The 12,557-nt window shown below is 47.3% G+C and overlaps 1 protein-coding gene across 8 annotated transcripts in view; it reads left to right on the plus strand.

Annotated features, from left to right (window-relative positions):
* The window catches only part of LOC140479590 (uncharacterized protein KIAA1614-like), a 102,327-nt gene that overhangs the window by 20,893 nt on the left and 68,877 nt on the right, over nt 1-12,557 (plus strand). For all 8 annotated transcript variants that reach the window (XM_072573409.1, XM_072573408.1, XM_072573406.1 and 5 more), the window contains exons 2-3: nt 10-1,011; nt 9,520-9,592. In XM_072573409.1, the coding sequence (XP_072429510.1) occupies nt 66-1,011; nt 9,520-9,592 (1,019 nt within the window). In that variant the 5' untranslated portion in view covers nt 10-65. The remainder of the gene's footprint in view (nt 1-9; nt 1,012-9,519; nt 9,593-12,557) is intronic.

Consider the following 12,557-nt stretch of genomic DNA (forward strand, 5'->3'; position numbering starts at 1 on the left):
TCTTTGCAGGTCGGTTGTAGACATTACAAACTGCCCTTGTGTCAGAGACCCTGGGGTATATCAAGATGGCAGAGAGTGAAGTCGTGCCTGGCGGGCAGAGACCACGGTTACGTGAGCGAAGGGACACCACAGGCGTCAGTGCAGCTCGCAAAGGGAGGAGGGGCACAGGTTCAGCCAGTCTGTGGGAGGACAGTGCCAACTGGGCCTCCCCCAAAAACCGCCCTCATCCTGGCGCCCCAGCCCTCCCGACCAATCAGCAGCTCTGGACAGGTGTGAGGTCATCGGGCAGAGCTGCCCCCATCCCACAGGTGGAGGGCCGAGACTGCCCAGACCTGGGGGAAGGCCGGGAACGCGGACGGTCCCAGAAGGACAGAGAGCCGAGACGCACCTACTTAACGGACAGCGTCCTGGGCTGCCAAGAGCCTTTGGTTGTCGGAGAGGGGGAGGCCCTCAGCCAGGGCACCGATCCAGGCCTGGCGAGGAGGGAATGGCCTGGAACAGGCAGCTGGGGAGATCCGCCTAGGCCTACCGGGGATATTCCTCCTCCGAAACCTGCCGCCAAGAACTGGAGGCCTCCGAGGGGGTTCTGGAAAGTCCTCGGAAGGGAAAACGCGCCGCCAGGCGATAGGCCGGGGGCTCCTCATGACGTGATTGCCCGGGAGGAGACCGAGAGCACCATCTCCTCGGAGCACGCGAGCAGCCATCCTGGTGGCGGCCCGAGGGCTGTGTCGGAGGGGGAGAAATGGAGCGCATGCAGACTCGGCCAGCTGGAGGCCCTGTGGAGGACGGACAGCTGGGAGAGCGTGGGCAGTAACGCCAGCCTGGTGTCCCTGAGCGAACGGGTGGAGATGAACCGCTCCTTCCTCAAGAGGATGCTGAGGCCGGCTTCCTGGCAGCCGGGGCCTGGGCTCGAAGATCAGCTGCAGGAGAACCCCGCAGCCCATGTCTGCCATCGCCAACCCCGGTTGCCGGGAGACCACACCCTCCCTGAAAACAAACGCGTCAAGCAAGGTAAACCCTTCCCTCCAAGTGTCTCAGTTGTTGAATCTAAACTCAAAGGTCAATATGGAACCTTTTAGCCTTACACCTGTTTCCCCCTGTTGTGGTCATCCATTTGAGTCAGAGTTGGCTGGGACTCTTCCCCTGATATCCATTCCCACAAGGTTCGGCCTACTACTTCTGCCTTGGACCTTGGGACCTTAACAAAAATACCACAGCATCCGCGGTGGCAATTGCAATCATTCAGTTTCGGCACAAACAATGGTATCTTTTAAAAAAATTCATTTACGGGAGATAGGCGTCTCTGGTTAGGCCAGTGTTTATCGCCCATCCCTAATTGCCCAGGGGGTAAGTTAAGGGCCCAGAGCGCAGTTAAAAGTCAGATACATTGCTGTGGGTCTGGAGTCACATGGAGGCCAGACCAGGTAAGGATGGTTGTTTCCTGCCCTGAAGGACATTAGTTGAGCCAGTGTCCAGTGAGCAGTGTTGCTTGAATGCAGGGTGAAAATCTAGAGTCGAGCTTTGCTCCAAAATCTCCGTGAGTCCCTCATCTCTCCAAAGGTTTAAAGGGAAGGTTTGCATTTATGTAGCACTTTTCACCACCCCCCCACCCACCCTCCTCACCTCCCGACCCCCACCGACTCTCCTGCTCCTCGGATGCTGCCTGACCTGCTGTGCTTTTTCCAGCGCCCCACTCTCGACCCTAATCTCCACCATCTGCTGTCCTCACTTTCTTCTAGTTGGTGGTAACGTGAGAGGTAAGACTAGGCCTCAGTTTAACAGCTTGGCTGAAAGGTGACACCTTGGACCATGTAACACTCCCTCTTCAGGACTCATGCAGTGTCATATAACATGGAAGCAGGCCATTCTGTCCAACCAGTCCATGCTGACCAGCATCCGAAGCGAAACGAGTCCCACCTGCCTGTGCTTGGCTCATATCCTTCCAAACATTTCTTATTCATATACTTATCTAAATATCTTTTAAATGTAACTATATCCCCAAGCATCGCTTCCTCTGGAAGTTCACTCCATGCACAGACCACTCTGTGCATAAAAAAATGCCTCTTATGTCTTTTAAAAATCTTTCTCCTCAGACCTTAAACATATGCCCCCTTGTCTTGAAGACCCCCACCCTAGGCAAAAGTCCCTTTCCACTCACCTTCTCTATACCCCTCATGAGTTTATAAATCTCTATAAGGCCGGGTGAAAATCTAGACTTCTTTGTCAAATCTAGAGTCGAGCTTTGCTCCAAAATCTCTCGACCTCAACCCTCAACCTCCACTGAAAAAAAGTCACAGCCTTCCTTCATAACTCAAACCCTCCATTCCCGGCAACATCCTGGGAAATCTCTTCGGAGCCCTTTTCCAGTTTAATAATATCCTTCTTATAACAGGGAGACCAGAACTGCACACAGTACTCCAGAAGAGGTCGCACCAATATCTTGTACAACCTAAATATGATGTCCCCACTCCTACACTCAAAGGTCTGAGCAATGAAGGGTCAGCCAGGATTTGGGGACCTGAGCCCATTGACTCTCTGTCCAGAGGCAGGAACGCTACCCCAGAGTCACTGATGTCACATTCTGGGTTATTCACCATTGCGCAGCTCTCCCACTTGCTGCCAAGGCTCACTTGAGCAAGCATTGTATCCTTTTGTGATTCCTGTTTGTGGGGAAGTTGTGGGTGACTCTCTTTCTAGATCGAAGTGCATCTGTAGGATAAACAGGGAATGTAAAAAGCAAGGTGTAATGTAGTTTGATAAATAACGAGGTGTAGTGTAATTGGGTCGAGTCAGAGACCTGGGCAGGACTAAAGGATTAAAGTGAAGATGTAAATATTTAGTCCCAGCAGATTGGTGGTTGGGAAATGTAACCCCACTGTTTAAAAAGGGGTGCTGGAAGAAACGGGGAGATTACAGACCAGCTCGCCTAACATCAGCAGTAGGGAAAATGCTGGAATTATAAAGGATATGATTATGAGCCACACACAAAGTCAACATGGATTTATGAAAGGGAAACCATGTTTGACAAACCCAGTAGAGTTTTTTTTGAGGATGTAACTCGTGGAATAGATCAGGGAGAACCAGTGGATATGGCACATGTAGAGTTTCAGAAAGTTTCTGATAAAATCCCATGTAGGAGGTTAGTGTGCAAAACTAAAACACAAGAGCCTGACATTAATATATCGGCATGGATCAAAAGTGATTGGCAGACAGGAAACAGTAGGAATAAGTGGAGTGGAGAGTGGAATTAACACAGCATGGGTCAGTGTCAAATTGTCCACTCTGGTGGGAAAACAAAACAGTGTAGTTCAAATGGTAACATGCAAAAGGGATACATCAGTTTTTGTTCATGGTCTGCAGGCGCAGAAAGCTGTTAGGAAGGTATCTAGGATGTTGGCTTTCATTGCAAGAGGGTTTGAATATAGGAGCAAGGAGGTCTTAGTAGAATGTGCACGGCCCTGCTGAGACTACACCTGGAGTCTTGCGTGCAGTCTTGGTCTCTTTACCTAAGACACACATAATTTGCCAAAGAGAGAGTGTGGCAAAGATTCCCCAGACTGATTCCTGGTCTGACAAACTTGTCAACTGGCTCTATATTCATTGGAGTTTAGAAGCATTAGCGGAGAGCTTATTGAAATGCGTACATTTCCTGTCAGAGCTGGGCAGACTGGATACAGGAATGCGATGTCTCTTGGTCAGGGAGATTACAGAGCAAACGATTACAGTCTTATGATATATAATTTTAAACTGAGATTGTAGAAGCTTTACAAGACCTGGTGAGATCACATGTTGGAGTACTGTGTGCAGTTCTGGTCGCCCGACTATAGGAAGAATAACATTAAACTAAAGAGCATGCAGAAAAGATCAACTGAGGTGCTATCTGGACTTGGAAGGTTTGAGTTATAAGGGGAGGCTGGGACTTTTTCCCTGACTAATGGGGGACTTAGGGGGTGATCTTATTAACGTGTATCAAATCATGAGAGGCATAGATAAGATCTATAGTCAACAGCTTTTCCCCACAGTAGGGGAGTCTAAAAGTAGAGGGCATAGGTTTAAGGTGAGAGAGGAGAGAGACATAAAGGTCTCGGGGGGTAATTTCTTCACAAGGAGGGTGGTGAGTGTCAGAGGTAGTGGTGGAGGTGAGTACAATTTGTCATTGAAGAAACATTTGGACAGGTACATGGGTGGGACAGGTATGGACGAATATGAACCAAGTGGGCCTAGTTTAATTGTCAAAACTGGACAGCATGGACAAGTTGGGCTGAAGGGTCTGTTTCCTTGCTGTAAACCCCGATGACACGATCAGGGGATTTTTCTTCATGCGGCGGTTGGCGAACATGTGGAATTCTCTATCACAGAACAAATAGCAGCGTCTTCTGGGTGAGACATTTAGTTGAAACCTTGCAAATTCTTCCCCCTCAATATTGAATCTTCTGCCCCCATCCTTCCCAGCACTACTCGTGGATCGGGGCACCATGTTACGTAAAATGAAAGCCCACATTCCCTTTCAGCCCCTTCTGGCAAAAGGTGAACATCCTCCACTGTCTGACCCTCTTAATTAGTCTATCAAAGCACTGCTATTGAATCTCCTCTTAGCCTTCTCGACCATCATGAGAACAGTCCCATTTCTCCCGTCACTCCACCATGACAGATGTTCTGCCCCCCATGTGCAGTTTGGGTAAATCTCCTCGTTAAGGCCTTGAGAGCTTTCTTAGCATGCAGTGCTCAGGACTGGATGTGGTGCTGTTGTGGTTCTGTTCGCTGAGCTGGGAATTTGTGTTGCAGACGTTTCGTCCCCTGTCTAGGTGACATCCTCGGTGCTTGGGAACCTCCTGTGAAGCGCTTCTGTGATCTTTCCTCCGGCATTTATAGTGGTTTGAATCTGCCACTTCCGGTTGTCAGTTCCAGCTGTCCATTGCAGTGGTCGGTATATTGGGTCCAGGTCAATGTGCTTATTGATTGAATCTGAGGATGAGTGCCATTCTCTAGGAAGTGCCTAAAGTGCACAAACCAGACATCCCACTCAGACCCATAGTATCACTCCCAGGGACACCATCACACAAACTGTCTAAAGAACTACAGCAGAAACTGAAACACCTGATCAGCGGATCCAGACAATCTATACAATCAATACAGGAATTCTTGGACATCATCAGAAATATACACATAGACAAGGAAGAAACCAAGGTCTCATTCGATGTAACGGCACTGTTCACCCCTATCGACAAAACCCTAGCCAGAGAAACAATAGCCAAACTGCTGGACATACAGAACAGACAACAACACGTTGAACCTATCAACAAAGACGGCATACTCAAACTACTGGACCTGTGCCTCACAACACACTTCACATTCAACAACCAAATATACGAACAAATCAACGGCACACCCATGGGCTCACCCATCTCTGGACTCATAGCAGAAGTGGTAATGCAAAGATTAGAACAAACAGTCTTACCGCAAAATCAACCCAAACTTTGGGTCAGATATGTGGATGACACCTTTGTAATCATTTAAAACACAGAAATAGGGAACACACACCGGATCATCAACGCCACCCTCATAGGAATCCGATTCACTAGAGAGGAAGAAAAGGACATTCCTAGACGTGATGGCACAGAGAACACTGAACGGAGAATTCACCACAAAGGGATAGAGGAAAGCCACACACACAGACCAAGTCCTGAACTACGAAAGCAACCACCCCAACACACACAAAAGAAGTTGCATCAAGACACTATTCAAAAGGACCACAACACACTGCAGTACACCAGAACTGCAAAAAGAGGAAGAAGAACATCTATACAATGTATTCGCCAAAAACGGATACCCGCGCAATTTCATCAACAGATGCCTAAGGGAAAGACAACGGAACGAGGACATGCCGCAATCCAAAGGACTAGCCACACTACCATTCATCAAGAGCATTTCCGAACTGACAGCCAGACTACTGCGATCATTAGGACTCATAACAGCGCACAAACCAACAGCCGCTCTCAGACAACAACTCACCAGAACGAAGGACCCGATACCCAGCATGAGCAAAACCAATGTAGTGTACAAAGTCCCATGCAAGGACTGCACAAAACACTACATAGGCCAAACAGGAAGACAGCTAACGATCCGCATCCATGAACACCAACTAGCCACGAAACGACACGACCAGCTATCCTTAGTAACCACACACGCAGATGACAAGCAACATGAGTTCGACTGGGACAACACTACTATTATAGGACAAGCCAAACAGAGAACAGCCAGGAAATTCCTAGAGGCATGGCACTCATCCACAGATTCAAATCAATAAGCACATCGACCTGGACCCAATATACCGACCACTGCAACAGACAGCTGGAACTGACAACCAGAAGCGGCAGAGACAGGCCACTATAAATGCCGGAGGAAACATCACAGAAGCGCTTCACAGGAGGCTCCCAAGCAATGAGGATGTCACCTAGACAGGGGACGAAACGTCTGCAACACAAATTCCCAGCTCGGCGAACAGAACCACAACAACAAGCACCCGAGCTACAAATCTTCTCCCAAACTTTGGATGTGGTCCTGAAACTGGTGCCAAACCAGTGTATCCGGTCTTTACTTCATCTTGGGAGCTTTCTGTGCACAAATTGGCTGCTGCAATTCCACTATCACACAGGAGTTGATGGGATACTGGTAATGTCACTGGGCTAGACTAATAGACACTGAGTTAGTCTTCCAGAGTTCTGGTGACCCAGGTTCAAATCCCACCTTGGCAGTTGTTTCTCTAGCTTCCACCTCCTCCCCTATCACTACCCTTTCTTCGCTCATCTCTTGACCCTCCTGTCCCGAGCCTTCCCATCATCCTCTACTGCAGTCCCTGCTTCTCTTGTGCCCTCTCCCTTCTCCTCTGTGCGGGGATACGTCCATTTTTAATTTTCAAGTCATTTCAAGACATTGAAAGTTAGGAGAATGATTAAAACTTGTCATTAAACCTGATAAATGAGGCTTGAGGACATGATACGTGATAAGCAGCTCAATGGCACTCCACTTTTTACCACAAAGGTGTGAGATAAACTGAGATTTAGTAATCGTCACGTGTATGACTTGAAGTACTGCTACTAGTTTTGAATAACTCCAAGGTTTGAACAGACATTAGTTACTCTATTGGTGATAAATGTACATTTAATTTATTAATGCATCAACCTGGGCCAGAGGGCTCAGGGTTCAGTGGTTAAAAACACTGCCATTTCAAACAATACAGACTGAGATTTGTCTTTCGGTAACAACACTTTTGGAGGCGAGGAACTTTGTAACCCATTTTCAGATGCACTGGTACGCTTAAAGAGATTTAATTAGATTAGATTCCCTACAGTGTGGAAACAGGCCCTTCGGCCCAACAAGTCCACACCGACCCTCCGAAGAGCAACCCATCTAGACCCATTCCCCTACATTTACCCCTTCACCTAACACTACGGGCAATTTAGCATGGCCAATTCACCTAACCAATTTGTTGAGTCATAAATGAGATTTATAAACGAACTGTCAATCTATAATAAAGGAAAGAATGGTCGATGTTGAAGGTCTGAAAGAAGGTCAGCTCTAAAGAAAAGTTGGAATGTTAACTCATAGAGTCACAGAGGTGGACAGCACAGAAACGGATCCTTCAGTCCAATTCCTCCATATCCTGATCTAGTCCCATTTGCCAGACTTGGCCCATATCCCTCTAAACCCTTCCTATTCATATACCCATCCAGATGCCTTTTGAATGTTGTAATTGTACCAGCCTCCACCACTTCCTCTGGCAGCTCATTCCACACACGCTCTGTGTGAAAAAGTTGTCCCTTTAGGTCCCTTTCCCCTCTCACCCTAAACCTATGCCCTCTAAGTTCTGGACTCCCCCAACCCAGGGAAAAGACCTTGTCTATTCACCCTATCCATGCCCCTCATGGCAGAAACTCGGTTTCCCTTTCCATAGATGTTGCCAGACCTGCTGAGTTTCTCCAGCAATTTCTGTTTCTGTGTCGACCTATAGTGTGTTTGTTATGGGGAGGGACAATAGCTGTATGATTTTGATACCAAATCTTTTTAAGAGTTTATCTCATGGCTTATGTGATGATGGGATGGCGCATTTATCTTTAGATGAAATTTAGCTGAAAATTTTTGCAGCCTTTCCTCTCTGAGATTTAGGTGTTGCTGGCAACTTGTCCCCATCCCTAATTGGCCTTCAACTGGCAGCTTTGCAGAGAAGGTTTACGAGGATGTTGCCTGGTATGGAAGGTGCTAGCTATGAAGAGAAGTTGAGTGGGTTAGGATTGTTTTCATGAGAAAAAAGGAGATTGAGGGGGGACCTGATTGAGGTTTACAAAATCATGAAGGACATAGACAGGGTGGATAGAGATAAGCTGTTCCCAGGGTGAAGGATTCAATAACGAGAGGTCATGTGTTCAAGGTGAGAGGTGAAATGTTTAAGGGGGATATACACGGCAAGTACTTTACACAGAAGGGTGGTGGGCGTCTGGAATGCGTTGCCAGCAGAGCTAGTAGAGGCAGGCACGGTAGATTCATTTAAGGTGCATCTGGACAGATGCATGAGTAGGTGGGGAGCAGAGGGATACAGATGTTTAGGAATTGGGCGATAGGTTTAGACAGTGGATTTGGATCGGCTCAGGCTTGGAGGGCCGAAGGGCCTGTTCCTGGGCTGTAAACTTTCTTTGTTCTTTGCTCAACCATTTCAGAGCTTATTTAAGGGTCAGCAGATTGTTGTGGGTCTGGACTCACCTGTAGGTCAGACCACGTAAGGACAGCAGATTTCCTTCCCAGACTGGGCTTTCTCTGTTGTTTAATGGTCCCCATCGCTGAGACCAGCTTTGATAATTGCATCGAATTTCCACCAGCCGCCAAGGGTGGGGTTTAAATCCACAAGGTGAGCCGAGGTTTACTGGTCTAGAGGTATCGCCCACTGTCACCATCTGCTGGACAGGGGAGGACTGACTTGGAGCTGCAACCTCCCCAGGATGGGGACGGAGAGAGGAGGTGGTTCAGGAAGGGTATTCTAGAATTCTGGGCCGAGGTGGGTGTGCACAGAAAGTGGGACCATGAAACGTCCAGCCTGACAGATTCAGCAGTGGTGCCAAGGCCTGCGTTGCCCTTTCCTGCCTGTCCCTCCGCTGACTCACACACCTACTTCCAAACCCTCGATATCCCTCTCAAACTATATGACTTTGCACTTCTCCTCGTCTGTATGTGTTCGGCGTGTTGCTGAACATGTTCAGCTAGCTTGGTAATATTTTGAGAATGAGCGTACAGCACCCCTGACCCAGAACAGCACATGTTCCCCCTTTGCGAGGCTATCCACTGCCACCAGATTGCCCGCTCTCTGCCCAGCTCCCCAGCTGCCCTCCAGAGGTTTCTCACTGCCCCACCCACTCTGCTTTCTGGAGCGATTTGCCTGCCTGTGGAGTGGCAGTGGTTTGTGCCATCCTGTGCCCTGGAGCTGAGTCGTTGATTTTGAACTCTGTTTCTCGGTTTGCCCTTCCTCAGGCTGCGGGGCGGTGCAGAGTGACAGCGACTGGGACTCCGGCATTTCTCTGCAGGAATCTGACCCTGGCCTGAGGTAAGGAGCCTATCCACGTAACGTACGGGGACTGGGGGGGGGGGGGGGGGGGGGGGGCAGAAATAGAAGCAGACATATGCTGAGCTGGATTTTAATTAGCACGGATGTGTCAGAGCAAACTCAAAATGTTAGACAAAGATTCAGAAATAACCTTGAACTGAAAAATGTTCAGCTAACCATTATTTTCAATTTCTTTCTCTAACCTATCTTCTACCTTCCCTTCTATAAGACTAGTCCAATAAAACTCCCTATTAAGATTTACAAAACAATATTTCTTATCTCAAAATCAGGCAGCTGTAGATTCTTGTCTTGGGATCTTCCAGTGTCTTCTTTTCTCCTTGTTAGGAATTTCTGTGTCACAGGGTACTGATCAAAAAGGTACTTTTAAGAGAGATGTTTTTTCAAGCAGTCTGGTACATGTTAGGCTTGGCAGTTCTCTTCTCAACTGTTCAATTTTCTGCCGGTCTTATACCCCAGAGCATCGGATTGTGTCATTGGCTTTTAAGATTGTCAATATACTAAATTCAAACTTGATTGGAAATTGTATTTTTATCGGGTATAATTTAAACTGATTGGCCGAATTCAAATTTGTTTTCTTTTTGTTTCCAGGCAACGAACTACTCGCGTTGTTCAACCCAGTGTTACATACATTGTTGAGTTATTGAGAACACTTGGTGCTGTGTCTGGTAGTTCTGCTGCTTTTAACTCTCTTAAAGGTACACCCACATCTTGCAGGGATCTGTGGGAGCAAACTCAAAACGTTAGACAAAGATTCAAAAGCAATCTTGAACTGAAAAATACTCAGCCTTTATTAAAAGAAGCACACATGCAGTATTTTGTTTTTGGCTGAAGAGGATAAGAGAAGGAGAAACCAAAGGATCCCAGCACTCTCCAAACTTTTTGTGCAAGAAAACAGTAACATTATATACTTGAAAATATGCTGAGAAATTACAGATTGTCATGAAATGTACGTCATCTGTAGTACTGAGCTTCAGCCTTATTGGTTTTGAAAACATTAATTATTTGCATCATTCCATAACTCTATTTCTGTTGTACGGATGTTTTGTTGAAGGTAAAATCTGCAGTTTAAAACACAGAAGGAGCCATTAAGTCTTATCAAGCGTGTAGAATTTGTTCACATTCAGCCTGGTTCTGGACGCTGTTTCTGCTCTTTTGCCACAGTCCTGTTTAACTGGCTGACCTATAATTCGAGAGTTGGCCAATTCGTTCCCATCATGCAATGTTAAATTGTCCCCGCAATCCCACACTTGCCCCTTTTGTCATATCATAGCGATCAATTATGTAGGCTCGTTGAAAACCCAGTTGAGAATGCATTGGCACAAGCAGACAAGTAACCCCATTCCTACTAGCAATAGGACGATGAGCAAAAAGGCTTTAGAGATCCAATCAAACATTCCCTGACCCAACCAACTGTAACCATGGAGTTCATTGTGGACATCTTGTATGTGGTCAGCATGTTGCTTAATATGTTCAGCTCGATGGGTAATACTTTCAGAGGTATCTGGAAACAACTCCTGGCCCACAGCAACACATGATTCCCCTTGTGAGGCTAGCAGTTAATCCAAAGTCAGTCGATTCTGCAGTGCCACTGTCTGGACAGCCACTAGCTCAGTTGAGACCTCAGTCAGGGCTTGTCTAGTTGCCTTGGCTTCGAAAGCTGTCTCATTGGCCAAGGTGTTCCAGTGCTGGGGCCGTGTGGACCAATTTGGTAGACACTCATCCCATTCTGCATAACAGAAAGGACACACGAGGAACTGGTCTAGCCCAGTAATGGTTTTCGCAGTTCGTGGATGGTAGTGCTGAAGGGATGTCAGGTGATGTACGCAGGGTACAACATAACCCAGATAGCAAGACCCTGCCCAATTGGCAGGAACCAATAAAGTACGTGCCATTATAAACTGTAGCATCATCAGCCAATGTCATTCAAGGCTGCGTGGTGGAATAGGCCCCTAGACTTTCAGATGGAATATTCCATATCCTGGACCAATCACAGTTAAACACCCCATTTTTAGATTAGATTACTTACAGTGTGGAAACAGGCCCTTCGGCCCAACAAGTCCACACCGCCCCGCCGAAGCGCAACCCACCCATACCCCTACATCTACCCCTTACCTAACACTACGGACAATTTAGCATGGCCAGTTCACCTAATCTGCACATCTTTGGAGTGTGGGAGGAAACCGGAGTACCCGGAGGAAACCCACGCAGACACGGGGAGAATGTGCAAACTCCACACAGACAGTCGCCTGAGGCGGGAATTGAACCCGGGTCTCTGGCGCTGTGAGGCAGCAGTGCTAACCACTGTGCCACCGTGCCGCCCATCTTGAAATATTGACTACTGGGCCTTGCCAGTCAAATGTGAGATTGCATTTGCTTTGCCCCATTATTTGTTCTAATTTTCTAAATCACAGGGACCCTGTAGTGTTATTCGAATGGACTGTAAGGGAAGGAGGAATTGAGCTGTGATTATATGTGGGTTGATACCACGTTGACAATGTAGTCATTTCATAACCTGCTGATTCCCATATTCTCACTTCCCCATTAAGCCCTGTGTGATTCCGTTGTGACATCCACTCAACTGTTTCTGATATATAGAAAGGGAGGGGTTGAAAAGGTATTCCTTCCTTTGAATGGATGGGGATATGGGTACAAACCCAACACTAACTTCGATTCAATTTCTCAGCATACAGATGTGACACCTGTAAATAGGTGTTTGCATGCAGTTCCCAAGTAGGCTGGTTGGTTAATGTGAAACGTTCACCCACATCAAAGGATTAGAAAAGTCCAAAGGGTACCAAAACAATGGTCGTGCTGGGTCACCGACTGGTTGAGGAGTAATTTTCTCACAATCAGATTGACGGACCCAATTGGAATCTCCTTCAACTTTGGCCAAAGTTGGTGTTGCTGGGGGCCACTCCAGCGGTGTCCGAATGTGTTTCTTTCC

Source organism: Chiloscyllium punctatum, chromosome 7 (assembly GCF_047496795.1).
Source record: "Chiloscyllium punctatum isolate Juve2018m chromosome 7, sChiPun1.3, whole genome shotgun sequence".
Classification (NCBI taxonomy): Eukaryota; Metazoa; Chordata; class Chondrichthyes; order Orectolobiformes; family Hemiscylliidae; genus Chiloscyllium; species Chiloscyllium punctatum.